The sequence below is a fragment of the Cylas formicarius genome, unplaced genomic scaffold, assembly GCF_029955315.1.
Source record: "Cylas formicarius isolate icCylForm1 unplaced genomic scaffold, icCylForm1.1 PGA_scaffold_4__25_contigs__length_36172078, whole genome shotgun sequence".
NCBI lineage: Eukaryota > Metazoa > Arthropoda > Insecta > Coleoptera > Brentidae > Cylas > Cylas formicarius.
Window position 1 is genome coordinate 16,215,560 of NW_026844334.1, and position 16,132 is coordinate 16,231,691.

General features: G+C 33.2%; 5 protein-coding genes across 12 annotated transcripts; 2 read left to right on the plus strand and 3 right to left on the minus strand.

The window, feature by feature from the left end:
* Positions 1 to 67: 67 nt before the first annotated feature.
* LOC132701393 (MAPK/MAK/MRK overlapping kinase-like) lies at positions 68 to 5,189 on the minus strand. Of its 3 annotated transcripts, XM_060669268.1 has the most exons (11): positions 5,104 to 5,189; positions 4,936 to 5,050; positions 4,792 to 4,881; positions 4,664 to 4,744; positions 2,904 to 3,063; positions 2,613 to 2,791; positions 2,452 to 2,556; positions 2,230 to 2,400; positions 2,068 to 2,182; positions 258 to 553; positions 68 to 203 (listed from the first exon to the last, which is right to left on the minus strand). In XM_060669268.1, exons 1-11 carry the CDS (start codon positions 5,129 to 5,131, stop codon positions 95 to 97), a joined length of 1,449 nt encoding a protein of 482 aa, XP_060525251.1. In that variant the 5' UTR covers positions 5,132 to 5,189; the 3' UTR covers positions 68 to 94. The 3 variants fall into 3 exon arrangements, with proteins under 3 accessions (XP_060525251.1, XP_060525252.1, XP_060525253.1); XM_060669269.1 differs by having other exon boundaries at positions 4,664 to 4,730; positions 4,785 to 4,881; positions 4,936 to 5,144; XM_060669270.1 differs by lacking the exons at positions 4,936 to 5,050; positions 5,104 to 5,189 and having other exon boundaries at positions 4,664 to 4,730; positions 4,792 to 4,868.
* On the plus strand, positions 3,800 to 8,576 carry LOC132701396 (DCN1-like protein 4). 5 transcript variants are annotated; one of them, XM_060669277.1, is made up of 5 exons: positions 3,800 to 3,969; positions 7,315 to 7,442; positions 7,496 to 7,850; positions 8,168 to 8,375; positions 8,426 to 8,576. In XM_060669277.1, the coding sequence occupies exons 2-5, from the start codon at positions 7,354 to 7,356 to the stop codon at positions 8,491 to 8,493; spliced, it is 720 nt and encodes a 239-aa protein (XP_060525260.1). In that variant the 5' UTR covers positions 3,800 to 3,969; positions 7,315 to 7,353; the 3' UTR covers positions 8,494 to 8,576. The 5 variants fall into 5 exon arrangements, with proteins under 5 accessions (XP_060525260.1, XP_060525258.1, XP_060525257.1 ...); XM_060669275.1 differs by lacking the exon at positions 3,800 to 3,969 and adding an exon at positions 6,453 to 6,728; XM_060669274.1 differs by lacking the exon at positions 3,800 to 3,969 and adding an exon at positions 6,856 to 7,042.
* Positions 5,255 to 6,131, minus strand: LOC132701397 (trafficking protein particle complex subunit 5). Its single transcript, XM_060669279.1, has 3 exons — positions 5,848 to 6,131; positions 5,481 to 5,790; positions 5,255 to 5,428 (listed from the first exon to the last, which is right to left on the minus strand). Exons 1-3 carry the CDS (start codon positions 6,000 to 6,002, stop codon positions 5,330 to 5,332), a joined length of 564 nt encoding a protein of 187 aa, XP_060525262.1. The 5' UTR covers positions 6,003 to 6,131; the 3' UTR covers positions 5,255 to 5,329.
* A 143-nt stretch (positions 8,577 to 8,719) lies between the features above and the next one.
* Positions 8,720 to 10,003, minus strand: LOC132701395 (protein FRG1). 2 transcript variants are annotated; one of them, XM_060669271.1, is made up of 4 exons: positions 9,741 to 10,003; positions 9,323 to 9,698; positions 9,074 to 9,273; positions 8,720 to 9,012 (listed from the first exon to the last, which is right to left on the minus strand). In XM_060669271.1, the coding sequence occupies exons 1-4, from the start codon at positions 9,797 to 9,799 to the stop codon at positions 8,865 to 8,867; spliced, it is 783 nt and encodes a 260-aa protein (XP_060525254.1). In that variant the 5' UTR covers positions 9,800 to 10,003; the 3' UTR covers positions 8,720 to 8,864. The 2 variants fall into 2 exon arrangements, with proteins under 2 accessions (XP_060525254.1, XP_060525255.1); XM_060669272.1 differs by having other exon boundaries at positions 9,323 to 9,692; positions 9,741 to 9,999.
* A 59-nt stretch (positions 10,004 to 10,062) lies between these two features.
* LOC132701392 (double-stranded RNA-specific editase Adar) lies at positions 10,063 to 15,013 on the plus strand. The gene is made up of 6 exons (XM_060669267.1): positions 10,063 to 10,328; positions 12,332 to 12,838; positions 12,886 to 13,036; positions 13,112 to 13,634; positions 13,690 to 13,841; positions 14,064 to 15,013. Exons 1-6 carry the CDS (start codon positions 10,211 to 10,213, stop codon positions 14,497 to 14,499), a joined length of 1,887 nt encoding a protein of 628 aa, XP_060525250.1. The 5' UTR covers positions 10,063 to 10,210; the 3' UTR covers positions 14,500 to 15,013.
* The last annotated feature ends 1,119 nt before the right edge of the window (positions 15,014 to 16,132 follow it).

Genomic DNA, 16,132 nt, shown 5'->3' on the forward strand with positions numbered 1-16,132 from the left:
GTAATATTTTTTAAATAAATAAGTTGTTATTATTGGCTTTTTAATGAAAATACTTTTGGGAAATACTAAAAATAAAAAAAGGCATCTCAATTATTCACTTATATTTCTTCCCTGAACAAGCACAGTGTTGATCGGTTCCACCATTGTGCCCCCTTTTTCTAGCTACAACTTCCGACTTTGATGACAACTGACTCTTTCTTTCTCTGAAAAGTACTTGTTAGATTCTTGGGTAAGGAGGAAGGTAAGGACAACCGTACCTGGAAGACTTTAATATAATTTCTAAATTTTTCTTACTGTGTCCACGACTCGACATCTTGCTCTTACTAGAGCTGCTCGAAGTAGGTCCCTTGTCGTCTTTAAAGATTTTAAAGTCGACCAGGGGCAGAGACGGTAACCTCTGTTGCTTAACCTGTGACTTGCTGCTTGGCGTGTAGTACGGTATTTCAATAGAGGGTGTACGTGATCTAACCGACTTTAAACTCGCTGCGCTACTTTTTGAACTATTAGTCTTCGAAATTTGGGACGGTTCTCTTCTGAACACTTTCGGTTTTCCCTAATCACAAGTTTAAAATTAAGCCCAATTCGATGGTTCTCCAAATCGCCAGTCGTGAAAAAGTAAAGTTTAAAATTTCAAAAAGACGATAGAAGTCGTAATGTGAAGGTACCGTCGTCCTAAGGGATGCAGCGAGGTTTGAATTAAAAATTGTCTCATGTACAACTAGTTTTATAAAAAACTGATACGGCTTGAAAATTCCACATTATATTTTAAGCAGTATACACATCACCTGGCCGTCAACAAAATTTGTTTTGACTTCCAATATGGGATCTAAAGGCAGATTTATGCAAACATTTTGAGTAATAAAAATGAATACGCATATTTTTTCCTTGTGGATATCGAATTGATCAGTTTAGCGGTTTCGTCAACTGTGAGTCACTTCATAACTACAAGAAAAGTGTGAAGATATCTTTTAAAAAATTTATATTAGGCTTATGTGATATAGTCACTAGAGTATACAATATTTTGTTCAATTTAATTATTTATCGTTAGTTGTTCTCATAGGTTTTATCATTAAAAAAAATCTTAACAGAATCAACTTTTATTTATTTTAAAAATAAAAAGATATTTTGAACTTTTAAATAAACAACTTAAAAAATAATTAGGTTTAGGTAAATGCCAGAATTGTAACAAATTTAGAAGAGGGCCCAACATTTTAACATAAACAGGACAAGAAGAAACACTTGGAAGGAATTTAATATTTTGTGCAATCTCCATCCGCATTAATTATTGTTTGAAGTCTTCGGCTCATGGTTATGAAAGGAGTTATGAAGTTTTCTTCAAGCGATAATTCCCATACTTCCTGAATACCTTGTCATAGCTCCTCGCTGTTTTGAGGCATAAAATTTCATTTCACCATTATGTTACGATGTTTGCAGTGTGGATAGGACAGATATTTTCATAGAAAACTGTCCAAAACTGCTCTTCTTGCGCTTGGTAGTTATGAACGAAAAAAAGCCAAGCTCGCTTTTGTTGGAGAGTGAGTGCAGTCTTTTTGCCGCACTTGAGATGCCATGCGTTAATTCTTTGACAAACTGTGGTTTTACTGCCCGGAAATTCAGCGTTTTTCGCGCTTTGAAAAGGGTCATTCTCGACTACCCCACGCAGCAACTGATCTTGACTGAGGATACCTGCCGCAGTAGCAATTGAAAGCTTTGGTAGCAAAACCAATAGACCAAGGCCTAGCAACCCGGAAAAACTCATTGATTACGATACCTGCCGTGAACGCCTACGGAAGTTTCTTTTTGTCTCCACCTTTTATTAATGGAAAAAACGGCTGTTCTGCTTACATTGAAATGTTGATTACAATTCGTGCATTTATTTTCTAACATATTTGCGACAACATAATTTATTTTTTTTATTTAACAGTGACAGTATTATAAATATGAAAACAATGAAGTTTGCATGACGACATGGTAGCCTATAATCCTCTGCTCAAAACTTTGAAAAAAAGTGCTCTAAGTTTTTTATGAAAGCAGTCGTACCATTAAACATTCGAACCCAATACCCACCGCCGATACGCTTGAAACATTGTCACCTAAGCCTCTCTCCACCCTTTCAAGGCTGCGACAGTGAGATTTGTGTTTCCGTTGCTGGGTGCCCTCCATTACAGGTTCAAACAGGCCCCTAGACATTTTTTTAGTCAATAGTCCAAGTATATGTACAACTCGAACCTTATTTCATCGAAATAGGCGTTTTTTAACAATCTACGGACGTTAGACCTTTTGTCTGGATCATATTCAATAGTATACTGCAAAATCTCTTTTCCGTTCCGGGTTACATGCGGCAATATCTGATCAACTCCTGAACCCCTCACTTTTGGAAAGTACACGCAATTTCTGGACCTACGATTCGAATTTCTATAATCGAACGTCAATTGTCTAATTAAATTTTACTTTGACTTAAGTTTGTTTAAAAATTGTACTGATGGGCTGCCCAGTATTTGATGAATCTTCGCAAGTTGGTCTATCTCACTACTGCCAGGAAACAAGGGCGACAATCTGAATATCATTGAAATTAACTTTCCAATTTGGCATATCAGATTTTGGTATCTTACGTTATCATTTCATAAAATACGCAGCCAGTCGCCCACACATCCATTTTGGGACCATAATTTCCATTGGTCAAAAGACATTCGGGCGAACGATACCATCTTGTCGAAATATATTCAGTATAAGGAGGTACACTATAAATACCCCTTACAGATCCGAGATCAGCTAACTTTACTATGTCATACTGCAAGACAACAAAAGTAATAAATTCCTTCAGCATGTATTAATCCGAGAAACCAGTAACCATTTTAAAGAAACTTTTTATATCATGTTTAAAAACACGCTACATCACTTACGGTTTGAATTTTGGTAAGGCGACTGCGTTCCAAAGAAGGAAATTTTACCAATACATTTTCGGGCTTTACGTCTCTGTGAAATAATCCATTTCTATGCAAGTGCTCAAGGCCCCTCAGTAGCTGGTACAGGTACTCTTTCGCCTTCCGTTCTGTAAGCCCCCTAAATAGTCGATTAAAGTTTTTAAGAACAATCTCCACATAACAATTACAGGGAACTTTCGTGCAGTGATGATTGCAGTTTGTATTTTGCAATCATTATCTCTTAATTATATCACAAATTTATTGAATTGCTAACCAGCAGATATAAAAAATATTTTGTATGCAAGCCTTAATCAATCGTACTTCAAAATTTAAATACAGGGCAGGAATAGACAAACATTTTTTTTTTACAAAAATACAACAAAATTCAAAATATACCTTCGCGCCAAGATCTGATTTTTGATATATTTTTTATTATTTTTAATATATATTATTTTGTAATTAATGTGCGTCTATTATGATTTGAGTATATGGCGTAGCATTGCCTGAATCTACTCCACGACAAAGCAATTTAGGTTAATTCTTTAAAAATATAACTATATTTTTCACCGAACTATGTATTGTTGACAGTATTTAAATTTTTTAATTCAGGGCATACCAAAATACAATTTGATTATAATTTAAAAATCTTGAATAAGTCAATAACGAAAGATGAAAATAAAATAAACCTATATATAACAACAAATTTTTTCTAGAAACAAAAAAAAAAGGAATTGATGTAGATATAAATTATGAAACGTAATAACCATAGATACATTTAAAAAAATACAAATATTGAAATTACTAACTAACTTCATTATCCAACAGGCTCTATCACTACCAAGTGGTAGGTCAACGCCATTCAATGCATGGTTTCAGATGGAAAAATATGTTGATTTATCGCAATGGAAATTTATAAATTAAGACCATATTTAAAATATCTATCTGATTCCATTTAAAAATATGACTCAATAAAAAGACTAACCGAGCAGTTAATCTTTTCCGATAGATGAATTTGATCAGGCAGTTTCAAGATTATGCAGCGCAGGTAATATCTTTTTATAAAACTTCCGGATTTCTCCTGCGTCGGTTTTTTCTGAGCTTGGCTTGCATTTTAGTCAAACTCTGAAGAAGCCAACAGGATGATTGGCGAAACGTTAGCTAGTTTGACTCAACCAAAAACCGACTCAGGAGGAATCCAGAAGTTTTAGAAAAAGTATTAATTTAATTAGTCAGGTAATAGCGTTCGCAATTTCGCAAGGATTCCGTATTTTTTTGAATTTCCTTAGATTTCCAAGATTTTGATGCGATTTCAAAATACTGAGGCCCATTTGTGACAGTATTACCCCTAGTGGATGACTCTTCACACCATTAATACAGAGTTTGTACCTTCTCTGTCTTGGTTTAGGTATATCTTGCTTTGTTATCATTTATTTATGTGTTACTTAAAATTTATTGATTAAGCTCCTTTATGTCTTATCCTTAAATGCCAGTAAATATTCGAAGCAGCATTCTCTTGAAAGTCTTACAAGTTGAATATGGAACATGGAAGGAAGTGGCAACACCCAGTTCTGCATATGGATAATAACATAATATACAATAGTGCATAGTTGGCCCAAGCTGGCTGGCCTAATCACTTAACCCTCTAGTGCACACCCTACCTTATGAATGCAGAAAAAAACTTAATTTAAGAAGTGGAAGAAATTTTTTTCTTAATGGGGTAAATAATAAAACTAATAGACCTTCTTCTGGATTTGAGATAATCATATAGGCTCATGTCCATCAATTCGAATATAAAGGTGACTTTGCCTGCAAATGAGTCACTGAAATTATTGTAGTCAATATTGATATTATATAAATTACAACATACTAATGGTACTCGAACATGTTCAGAATGTTTATGTGAGAAGGCACTTTTTTCGCCGCCACAACTTCTGCACAAGTCACCACACATCCTTCTCTAAAATTAGAATTACATTAAACAAAAACCGAGACTTCAAATAGCAATAGATACGATTTGTATTCTTTCTTTAACCTTTTGGCAGCATAAAATGAATTTGTAGCCCTGTGCTCACACCTTAACACCTCAGAGAAGGAGCCTTCACCTATTTTCTCCAAAACTTTGTACTCTGAGATTATAATATGCTATCATTTTATAGGCAACTAAAAATACTACACTTACTTGCTTGAAATGTGTCTATGTTACACATATTCCTATTTTTTAGCTTCCAATATATAATTTGTATCTAGGTAGCCTCCAACAAGTTAATTTTGATATATCAAATTTACAATTATGACCTGTCAGTGTCAGATAGCCTGTTCTTGAATATATTTAATAAGTGACTCAAAACAAGGTTGCAATTAAAGGCGGTTTTATTACAAATAAAAAATACAAACAAAATAAGTGCTTATCTTTCTTCTAACTGTTTATCTCTTGTTACAACAGATTCTTCAAACTTCACCATATAAGTAGTGCCTTTATGCCAATGGGCTGTAACTTTAGCGGGCTGAAACAACAAATCTACATAACACATACTTGCTTTTTAATTCCAACCTTACAAATCCAGTCCCCGTCAATACCGCTTCCACAATACCTGCTACAAAAACTGCACAGTTTAAACTGCTCTTATCTCTGGGTACTGAAATATATTTGTTGACCAGAGGCTCCTTTTCCATTAAGTAGTAAGTGTTCTCATCATCATTGGAGTGTTCTAATTTGTCAGCTTCCTTCCCAAAAAGTGCCTTCCAGAATGTCGACTTTACAAACAATAAAATACTGAGTAATTTAGTTTCTCTCTTCCCACTCCTTTCTCGCACAAAATACAGGTCAATTAGTTTAAGTCCAACTTTTCTGCCAAGTTCATGCAACCTTATCAAAATTCAAGATTGGTAATTTAAAATTTAACCTTCATTATCTCCAACTCACCTAATTTGCAATTCCGGAACTGTCTGAGACTTGTTCTGGCAATACTGAACAATTTCAGCAAACAAAAGAGCAAAGCAAGTTAAAGATACTTCCCCTTTACCCCTACTGAGGGGCTTATCTAAGATATTTAGACGATACCTTCCACTTAAACTCATTTTTTTCGTGTATATAATAGACAATTTGATGTATCTTTACAAATATTGATAACTAGCACTTTGAAAAACCGTCATGTTTATACACAGAGCTTTACCAAACAAATTGTCCATAGTTAAGGGAGGCCAGAGAACAAGGTAAGTGCTTGTAGGTCTTCTTTTAATATCTGTAAATAAGGACCACTCGCGATTTTAGCCGTATTTTTGGCATCTTACTTGACTTTGAAGGCTTTTATACAGCATCTTCTAAGTTGACGCCACTTAAAGGCACCTCATGAAATTTGGCATAACAAAATCATCAAAATTCAGTACTTAATTTTGATATGAGCTTATCATTGTTTCTTGAATCTCTTGAATTATTTAAAAGCTTTTTTTATTCCACAGTTGAAAGCAAGAGGTTGAACGAAGAGGAAAACGCATTTATCAATATTTAAGATAGTTACTGTACTGAACATGATTGTGTTCAGAATGGTCAAAGAAACCTTAAATAAACTTATAACGACAATTTATAGCGAAAAATGTTTTTCGGCTTATTCGGGCAAAAGCCGTTATGACGCTATAAAGCAAATTCGACTATGAAGTCATGACTTTACAGCAAAAATACTGCTTTGGCAATTATATTTAAAATTCTTTAATTTCAGCTTGTGAGACTTGCAAGGGAATGCTACGTCGAATATTTACTGGCATTCAAGAATGAGACAGACGTCAAGACCTCCATTTAACCAAAATGTGAGGAACATGTTTTCTAACCGGCGATTTATGATTTGACACAAATATAAAAATAAATAAATAGGGAGTTATCAAAAAAAAATAGGGAGTTACCAAACTTTGTCATTTTTACAACTGTGATTGACGTAGCTTTTTCCTTACTTTTCAAGGTTACCGCTCAGCTGATGAAAGTTTATTTAAAAAAAAAGTTTTTTGATTGGCTTTAAGCGTTTTTTTGGTGTATACATTCATTCCAACCGGAAATTTTCTTTTGATTCCAAATTTATTAAATTATTAAATTATGCCGAAGATTTAAATTCTTGTGGACATTCCAGGTACATGTATCAGATTTTTTTAATGAGAATATTTAGAAAATGTTGTAAAACCTCTGTATATTGTATTTAAATCTGAATAGTAATAATTATGTTTATTGTTCAAAAAGTGTTAAAGACAGGAGACAGATAAATACTAGGTTAAAAACTGTCATATATCATTAGGGATAAATACCAATTAAATTTTTGGTGCAAGGTATTAAAGCAAATATTTATTTGATTGGTATATTTGAGCGCAGTTAGCTAAAATTAGTACATCCAACCTAATATTTTAGAGTTCAACTACGCAATCACCATCTTTTTGAAATATTGAAATGCCCCGTAGCAAACGCAGATCCGTTGCAGAGATGAGTTCAAACGACGATGATAGATATGCTTCAAAACGGCTTCGAAATTCCAACAGGTACAGACCTTTACTAAGCATCATAAATTTTACCATCAGTGTTTTTATAACAGCCGTAGATTAACAAGAATGGATGAACCCATGTCATTCAGTCAGAAACGTTGTTTAGCATGGTTCAGGGGCTACACTATGACAGATGACCCTGATACTTTAGGCCCTGAAGGGATGGAAAAGCTATGTCATGACCTGGCTGTTGAGCCAGAAAATATAGTCATGTTAGTGTTGGCATACAAAATGCAGGCCCGACAGATGGGTTATTTCACCAAAGAAGAGTGGTTGAAGGGACTGAGCGAGCTACAGTGTGATAACCTGCAAAGGCTACAATATAGACTTGAATACCTCCGGTGTCTTTTAAATGACCAGAATACATTTAAGGCCGTTTATCGGTATTCTTATGATTTTGCCAGGGTGAGTAAATATAATAAATCATTTGTGTTGCTTTGAATCTATTTATCATATAAAAAGTGGCGTTAGAGTAATCAAATTATAATTAGAATTGAAAAATGTGAATCTGCAATTGTAAAATCAATGAAAAAATATCCATTTTAATACTGTTCAATTTTATGTGACTAATTTTTAAAAAAATCCATCTAAGAAAATATTACAATAAAAACAATTAATTAAAAATACAGTACAGTCTATTATTCTTCGCATATATCATTAATATTGCGAATTAAATTGTAAATTCAAATTTTGGTAAAGCAGCAAGTCTAATTTTCTTATAGGACAAAGATCAGCGGAGTATGGATATGGAAACAGCAAAAGCCATGCTTGAACTCCTATTAGGAAAACACTGGCCATTGTATGATCAATTTAGTCAGTTTCTTGAGCAGTCAAAGTACAAAGTCATCAATAAGGACCAGTGGTCTAATATATTGGAGTTCTCAAGAACTATTTACAATGACCTTTCCAATTACGACGTTGATGGAGCATGTAAGTGTCTGGATTTTTTGTATTACAAGTTTCTTTTTTTTTAATTTTAGGGCCTGTGATGTTAGATGAGTTTGTAGAATGGTTAAGAGCTTCAAGAGTCAAAAACGATATTAGTTGAGGTTTAACCTTGATGCTTACAAACTTTTCATTTTAAATTGTAAATCATACTCAATTTTGATTTGGTAAAACAGTGGCTTTAAGGTGATTTAAGCATACTTATAATTATTTATTTTGAAATATAAACAACTGGTCTAATCAGAAATCACTTTAAAGCCACATACATTAAAAAAACAAAATGAAATTTAATGTGAAACTACATTTTAAAAATAATTAAAAAAAAGAACTGATTCTAGATTTTTTTTTATTAAGATAATATTTCCAAAGTACATTCTTATCATACCACTTCAGACATTGTTTTAAAATTATATAGGTTTAAAATGTCAAACTATTTTTATGTTAGAATAAATTCCAATTATACATTCTGCCATTTCATTTACAATATCTGTCTGCTTTCATTTTGCTCCTTCTGTCTAATAAAGCTTCATGAAACAAACCCTCTTCTTTTGCTTTTTTCAACTTGTTGGTATCCTCAGTACATAACCTGAGTCGTTTGTCTTGAAACTTTTGGAATTTTTTGCTAAAAATAAGGGGAAACTTGAGTTAAGTAACTTTAGAAGGCAAATAATATAAGTACTTACACATAATTTATTTCAATCTGTTTTAGATTTCCTTGCTCTTCTTCAGGAACATCTTTTAGAGGATTGATTTCCTTCACAGTGTGGGATCTTATAATTAAGAATTGGTCTGATCCTGCCCGTTTGGAATTTGCTACAATGGACTCTTCTTGGTCCACTGACATGAAACAATTATTGTCACTGGACAATGCCATTTTACCATTCTAAAAAAAAAATTATATTCAAAAATGTTTTCAAACGCAAATGTTTTACCTCAAAAACAGGCTCCCATTGCTCCATAGGACCAATTGCATCAGATCGTCCAATTACAAGTCCTTTCTTGCTTACACCCAGATATTTCCCATAACCAGATTTAAATGCTACTTTTCGTTCATTGATAGGGACGCCAGTAAAAATTTCTTCAGACGAAGGCCCTTCACCTTCGTCGTGCGGAGCCCCAAGAGTAAATAAACCATTATCCAGAGCTTTGACATACATATGGTTATTAAATTCAATCGCGACCGGCCCGGATATATCGTCTACTTTGGATATTTTCCACCAACTACCGTGTTTCAGGGTATCTTGATCAATTTTTGGTATTTCCTCTTGATGCTTTCTACTCTTATGCTTTCGCTTTTTAGATCTAAAACTTACGAATACATTCCAAATGTTTTATATGCATAAAACTCACTTTTCTTTGTCTCCTTTTAACTTCAATTTACCTACTCGAATTCGTTCGTATTCAGACATTTTTAGTGGAATATGAGCGCTCTTTATTTTACCATTACATCCTTTTGGGCATTTCAATTAGGGACACTCTCCCATTACGTAAGAAGTACGTATATTAAAATCTTTTTAATTGAGTATAATTTTAATACCCACATAAGACTATTGCCAGTAAAATTGCAGTTAAATTACATATTTTATTTAATTATTGATGCTAGGAGCAATATGCGTAAGGAAGAGAAACACCAATTTTTAACTCAAATTGGCGACACTGAAAATAATTTTAGAAAACAGATGTCATTTAAATTGTTTTCAAATTTTATCTATGGTTTTTTGTATATTTTTTGAATTAGGATTTTGATTCCAAGTGCTAATTTTTTGCTAGCGTTTTATTGTAAAGCTATTAATAAATACGTTAAGAACATTTAAAAGATAATGGCAAACGAGGGGGAAAAGCTCCATAATGAACACGGAACCGATGTCGCCATGGATGAACTCAATAACGTAAATTCTAGGGCCGACACTGTAACTGCAGGTAAAAGATCTATAGAAGGTGAGTAGTCAAAATGGAATTAAAATTTTAGTTTTACTAGAAAAATTATTTGCTATAAGTGTTTAATTAAACATTGCATGCTTTAAAATCATCGCCTCTATGGGGTCACTAGTTTGATTGTGCTGTTTTGGGGTTTGTTTTTTCTCTAATATATTTGAATTGAATTCCTGATCGTGACCTTGATAAGTAAAAAAAAACGAATAGGTAATGATCCTTGATGAAACAAAAAAAAAATGGGTTATTCTCTTGTTATTTTTGTCATCAGTGTTTCAATATACATATTCTTATTATAAAATTGTTTTTCTTAATAAGTAAAAATTATATATCTAAATGTGTATTTAGCTGTAATCTTGGTTGGTTTGAAATGATCGTTTACATCAATTTTGGTCAATGGTAGTGGACAGGAACGATTGTATCCTGTTTACAAAAATATAGAAATAATCAAATAAATAATTCTAGAACTTACCTTAAGATAATATAAAAATTTTCAGCAAAAACTACAACCACAACTTTACCCCAACACCTAACAGTTACAAAGACAAAAAGAGGCACAAAGAGCTTTCCTTTTTTTTAGGCATTGCGTCAAACAGTTGGGGATATTCACTAGCTAGAAGTACAGAGACATTTTTTTAATTGTAATTTGACAGATAACTTTTTTTGAAATGTTGCTGTTTCATGCTAATGCAAAAAGTATATTTGTTGCATTCATTATTGCAACTTGAGAGCTTGCAATTGTTATACAGATAATTGTTAGCTTCATTTTGGTGTCACGGAATAGGTTTTGTGAAAATTTTAATTAAGAAATATTTTGTTTTCTCGTAAGATATGTAGCTTCCCAATTATAACACCAATTGAAACCTTGTTTTCTGGAATCGCCATTAAAGTTACTTTTTCAAATTTATTTAGCTAGTAATAAAACAAACAGCTAAAATCAATACAACCTGTCTATTTGGTACAATTCAAATTTGGCTCGTGCCCCATCTTAGTATGTTATTTTACCATACTTTTTTGATACTTATATTTACTACATTTAGAATTTTTTGCGTTCATGTTTTACATATTTTCCTTGTCTGCTTATTTATGTTTAATTACTTTTTTAACTGAAAGAACATAGCATATTTATATAATGTTGAGCAAGTATAATTAGCCATTTGTTCAAAGTTTTTATATTAATTGAATTTTTTACATAGGATGCATATTTTGGAATGCAGCTGACAAAAATAACAATAGGATAGAACATTTCTTTTACTTTTATTAAAGGAACTTATATCCAATACAGAAACAGGGTAAGTCAAAAAACTATTTAATTAGGATATGGTTAACAGTTTAGATAGAAAGATTGGACCAACAAAGGGAAACAGATTTGACTAATACTGATATGGCAAGTTTGACTATTCTTGGAGACGCGGGAAAATTAATTTAGATTGACAGCAATTTGCATGAACATTAAAATTAAAGAGAAACCATCTCTTGAATGTTTGGTCAAAATTGGTACAATTTTATTAAAATTAAAACAGTGACCTGTGTTTCTTTCTAACTATCAACTTATTACAAGAGAAGGTTACATAAGGGTAAAATTATAATAACTTCGCTTTGGGTAGTTTAGCAATCTAGACTCAGATATCCCGCATTTATTTCAAAGCATGACTTTTGCGACAGGCTCACTAGATATATGAATAATCTAATTAATTAGTTAATTATCAATTTTCCATAATCTATTTACTGAAATATTTTTGCCCTGTTCATAATTGTCTAGACAATGAAGTATGATTAATAACTTTCATAAATTAATATTTCCAAAATGTTATGAAATCTCAATATTTTACATTTTCAATGGCTTGAGGTCAGAATTATAATACTAATACGTTTACGTACAAAATGAAGAAGTGTAATATGGGAAGAAGAATTTTGAGGGTAACTTTATTTATTTTCTATTAGATGCATGAATCAGTTTGTAGCATTTTTTGTAATTTGAAATTGTTGTAAATGTTGTTTTTATTTAGAGGAGCCCCAGAAACCTCAAAAAAAAAAGAAGAAGGGGATCAATATAAACGCAGTAGAAAAGAATCCTGTGTCCATACTAAATGAGCTTCGGGTTGGACTGAAATATGAGGTGGACAGTGTCCTTGGACCTCCACACAGTCCTATATTTAAAGTATATGTCACTCTTGATGGGCAGAAATATTACGGTACAGGGAGTTCTAAAAAAACAGCTCGCGCTTGTGCAGCTGAGGAAGCACTGAAATCTTTCATACAGTTTCCCAATAATGGATTTATCATATCTTCAAATAAAAAGGCCGCTGCGGATTTGGATTTTACCGTGGACCAGACATCAGCAAAGGTCAAGGCAAATGGCAATAACTTGCTGACAGACAAAACTAAAAGTCCGGTTATGGTTTTGAATGAACTGTACCCTAATGCATCATACTCATTTATACATAATGATGACGACACAGTAAATAGGTTTCAGACAACCATTACTATTGCCAATGAAACCTTTTCTGGGACAGGTATGTGGAATTTTCCAAGGAACATAATATTTATGTAATTTTTCAAGGCTCAAGCAAGAAAAACGCCAAGGTGGCGGCGGCCAAAACCGCACTAATGAAGCTGAGAGGGTACTGTCCTATTGGAATTTCTTTGGCCACATCTGGGTTAGAAACTACACATACCCAAGAAAAACTACTAAAAGCTGATGCAATCAAAGAGTAAGTTTTTTGTTTTATTCGATTAGTCAGTTGAAATCATGATGGGGAATAAATAAGAGTGCACAAATATTACAGGTTAGTGATGGAGAAGTTTCAAAAAGTGTTGGCCGATGATCTGCAACATACAAAACGGAAAGTGCTGGCAGGAATTGTAATGACTCGAGGCCCGACTATGGATGATGCTGAGGTTATTTGTGTGACTACAGGCACCAAGTGCGTTTCAGGCGAGCACATGAGTCTCAGCGGCGCGTCTCTGAATGATATGCACGCGGAGATCATAGCCAGACGTTGCCTTATCAACTACTTCTATGATCAGCTCGAGCTATTAACAAATCCTGGCACACTTTCCCTTTCAATATTTGAACAGAGGAGCGAAGGATGCGGTTACAGACTAAAAAAAGATATTGAATTTCACTTATACATAAACACTGCCCCATGCGGAGACGCCAGAGTGTTTTCTACAGGAGAGGACCACCCTTCTGAAGATAGACATCCAAATAGGATATCCAGAGGACAATTAAGGACAAAGGTTGAGTCTGGAGAAGGCACAATTCCCATCAAAGGTGTGGCGATTCAGACTTGGGACGGCATAATACAAGTAAATGTCTAATGTTTGACTAGGGGGACTGTTCAATTCAGGAACATTTTTTTAGGGCGAAAGGCTCTTAACTATGTCATGTTCAGATAAAATTTGTAAATGGAATGTTGTGGGTGTCCAAGGCGCACTGCTGGCGTATTTCATTGAACCTGTTTATTTGAAAAGCCTAGTAGTAGGTGGGCTAATGAAAGAATCCCATCTATATAGGTACAGAAAAAGTTTCTAGTTGGTAGAAGGCCTTCAGGGGCATTGGGCTGTAAATGTTTGGGGCCGGTTGAATTAGTGCCTTAAATGGGTGTTGTCCTTGATATAATCAGTTTTTATTTAATTGAGCTAATATTTTTAGGGTCACTTAAACTGATTCAAATTGCAGAGATTTAAAAATTAAAAAAAAACAATTTGGTTAAAGCATTCTAATATTGATTTCAGAGCAATTTGCGGCAGAATAGAAAACGTCCTGCAGGGATTACCTCCGCCATTCCTTCTAAACAGACCAGAAATGTTACGTGTGTCATCAAATGAGATCAGGCAGGTGCAAAAGGCACCCAGCTTCGCAGTATTATGGTGCCAGAGTATGCATATACCAGAGATTGTTAACACAGAAAAGGGCAGACCAGACAATGGCATCTCATTGGTTTGCAAGCAGAAATTAGCATCTAGGTTCAGTATATTGAAGGATAAATTATCGAACATAGCTGGGAATAAGAAACCACTATTGTTAACAACATATGAGGAGGTTAAGCAATCAATAATGGGATATGCCGCAGCTAGACAGTCGCTGTATGAGGCGTTTAGCAAGGCTTGTTTGGGTAAATGGATAACGAAGCCAATGGAACAGGATTTGTTTGAGTTCTGTGCTCCATAACTGTTATTTAATATATTACTTTAATTAGAATGCAAAAGTATTTTAAAATGCCACATCAAATTAGGTACAAAATAATGCATAGGATTAGTTTAGTTTTAAGTTCAATGTTTTATATGTACAATTTTAGAGTTTTAAGTACTATATTTTAAATGTACAATTCTTCTATTTTCACTGAACATATTCTTATGTGTGTCTTATATTCTTAAATTGGTTTCTAATAATCTAGGGATTAGAAAGATTCAATTAGAATGTTGGCAATAAAATTTAATATCAAATGATTTTTTTTGCCTTTGGAGAAGTGCAAAATTTCACCCAAAAAGAAAAATTGCAAGCTAAAGAACATACACTTGTCATCGATGTTGAGTATTAAAAATTTACAAAGTTGCTTGTACAACCCTGCTGTACTACAAAACCATATACAATTAAGGAACGCTTTATTAAAGTTCACTAAATTTTTATTGCTATTGAATTTTACCGTGTTAATCTAACATGTTGATTACTTTCCAGTGGAATATTTTGGCTACGATGTTTTATAATGCCAGCAGCTGCTTAAATTGACATATTTTCCTAATATACTGGTTAACTCCTGCTCCAAGAGTTTGTGCAATGTGACAGAGTCATGTCTGTAGATCCAACAGTCTTGTTTAATCAAGTAATCATATCGTTTAGGTCCTGATATTGGGGAACTTAGCCAAATCTGTTTATTTGGTGATTGCCGATTAATGACATACACTCCATGTCGCATTAAATCAACAGTGAGAACTCCACTCTATGAAAAGATTGTTATTATTTTATAGTAGAATACAATATAACAAATTACTTACGCTGTAGTTGACATCTGCATTAAATAAAGCTTGTTCCTTACCCACAAGATCCTCAAAAAATTCTGCTAAAGATTCCAATGTTTCTTCACATACTTTTTCAAATAGGTTCCTATCTATTTCTTTAATAGGAACATTAACATTTGAATAGTTATGAGTTGGAGTTATTGTAATATTTTCAAGAAAAATTTTCATAAAGGCAAAAGAAGATCTCCAATGATATGTACATATAGGTACATCTCGGAGAAAACGTTTTGGAATTACATCCTTTATTACACAGGCAACTTTTAAACTGTCCTTTAATGCTGCCCGAAACATTGCAGTATTAAATCTGAAGTATTCATTTGTAAATATTGTAAAATTAATAAACTAAATAATTTGCTGGCTATGTTATCTTCTAATCCTCATGAATCACTAAGAAAAAAATAATTTTTAACAAGCAACAAATATAATAGCTTTCGGCAAATGGGGAATTTCTGGCTCAGATTAGTAGGAATATTTTGTTTATAAATGAAAAATGCGATGTATCTAACTAATCAGTTTTTGGACACTAAACTTTTTAAAGGATTAACAAGAGATGTCATGTATGGATTAAAATACTCAACTATTATTTGCATTGACTTTAATAACGTCAGTCAGTAATCATTGTTTCATTTATCACAGATCATAGATACCATTGTCGGAGTAACTTTTAACATACCGTAAGTCATACGCCCAATGCTTATTTCATGAAATTTCTTTCTATTAATAAGGGCTAATATAAGGAAATCCCATTAAATGTTAAATATGCGTAATAGCTATTATACCTCAAT

Excerpts from the sequence above, each read along its gene's own strand:
- LOC132701393 (XM_060669268.1), bottom strand. The coding sequence starts at position 5,131 with ATGTGTAACATAGACACATTTCAAGCAA. Across the intron at positions 3,064-4,663 it reads TATCTCAAATCCAGAAGAAG|GGGGCTTACAGAACGGAAGG; the intron begins GTCTATTAGTTT and ends TCGACTATTTAG. Across the intron at positions 554-2,067 it reads ATGTTTCAAGCGTATCGGCG|GGAAAACCGAAAGTGTTCAG; the intron begins GTGGGTATTGGG and ends ACTTGTGATTAG.
- LOC132701397 (XM_060669279.1), bottom strand. The coding sequence starts at position 6,002 with ATGAGTTTAAGTGGAAGGTATCGTCTAAATATCTTAGATAAGCCCCTC. Across the intron at positions 5,791-5,847 it reads GTTCCGGAATTGCAAATTAG|GTTGCATGAACTTGGCAGAA; the intron begins GTGAGTTGGAGA and ends AATTTTGATAAG. Across the intron at positions 5,429-5,480 it reads TATTGACGGGGACTGGATTT|CCCGCTAAAGTTACAGCCCA; the intron begins GTAAGGTTGGAA and ends TTGTTGTTTCAG.
- LOC132701396 (XM_060669277.1), top strand. The coding sequence starts at position 7,354 with ATGCCCCGTAGCAAACGCAGATCCGTTGCAGAGATGAGTTCAAACGAC. Across the intron at positions 7,443-7,495 it reads CGGCTTCGAAATTCCAACAG|CCGTAGATTAACAAGAATGG; the intron begins GTACAGACCTTT and ends TTTTTATAACAG. Across the intron at positions 8,376-8,425 it reads TTACGACGTTGATGGAGCAT|GGCCTGTGATGTTAGATGAG; the intron begins GTAAGTGTCTGG and ends TTTTAATTTTAG.
- LOC132701395 (XM_060669271.1), bottom strand. The coding sequence starts at position 9,799 with ATGTCTGAATACGAACGAATTCGAGTAGGTAAATTGAAGTTAAAAGGA. Across the intron at positions 9,699-9,740 it reads TTAAAAGGAGACAAAGAAAA|TTTTAGATCTAAAAAGCGAA; the intron begins GTGAGTTTTATG and ends TGTATTCGTAAG. Across the intron at positions 9,274-9,322 it reads AATGGGAGCCTGTTTTTGAG|AATGGTAAAATGGCATTGTC; the intron begins GTAAAACATTTG and ends TTTTTTTTTTAG.
- LOC132701392 (XM_060669267.1), top strand. The coding sequence starts at position 10,211 with ATGGCAAACGAGGGGGAAAAGCTCCATAATGAACACGGAACCGATGTC. Across the intron at positions 10,329-12,331 it reads AGGTAAAAGATCTATAGAAG|AGGAGCCCCAGAAACCTCAA; the intron begins GTGAGTAGTCAA and ends GTTTTTATTTAG. Across the intron at positions 13,842-14,063 it reads AAAGAATCCCATCTATATAG|AGCAATTTGCGGCAGAATAG; the intron begins GTACAGAAAAAG and ends TATTGATTTCAG.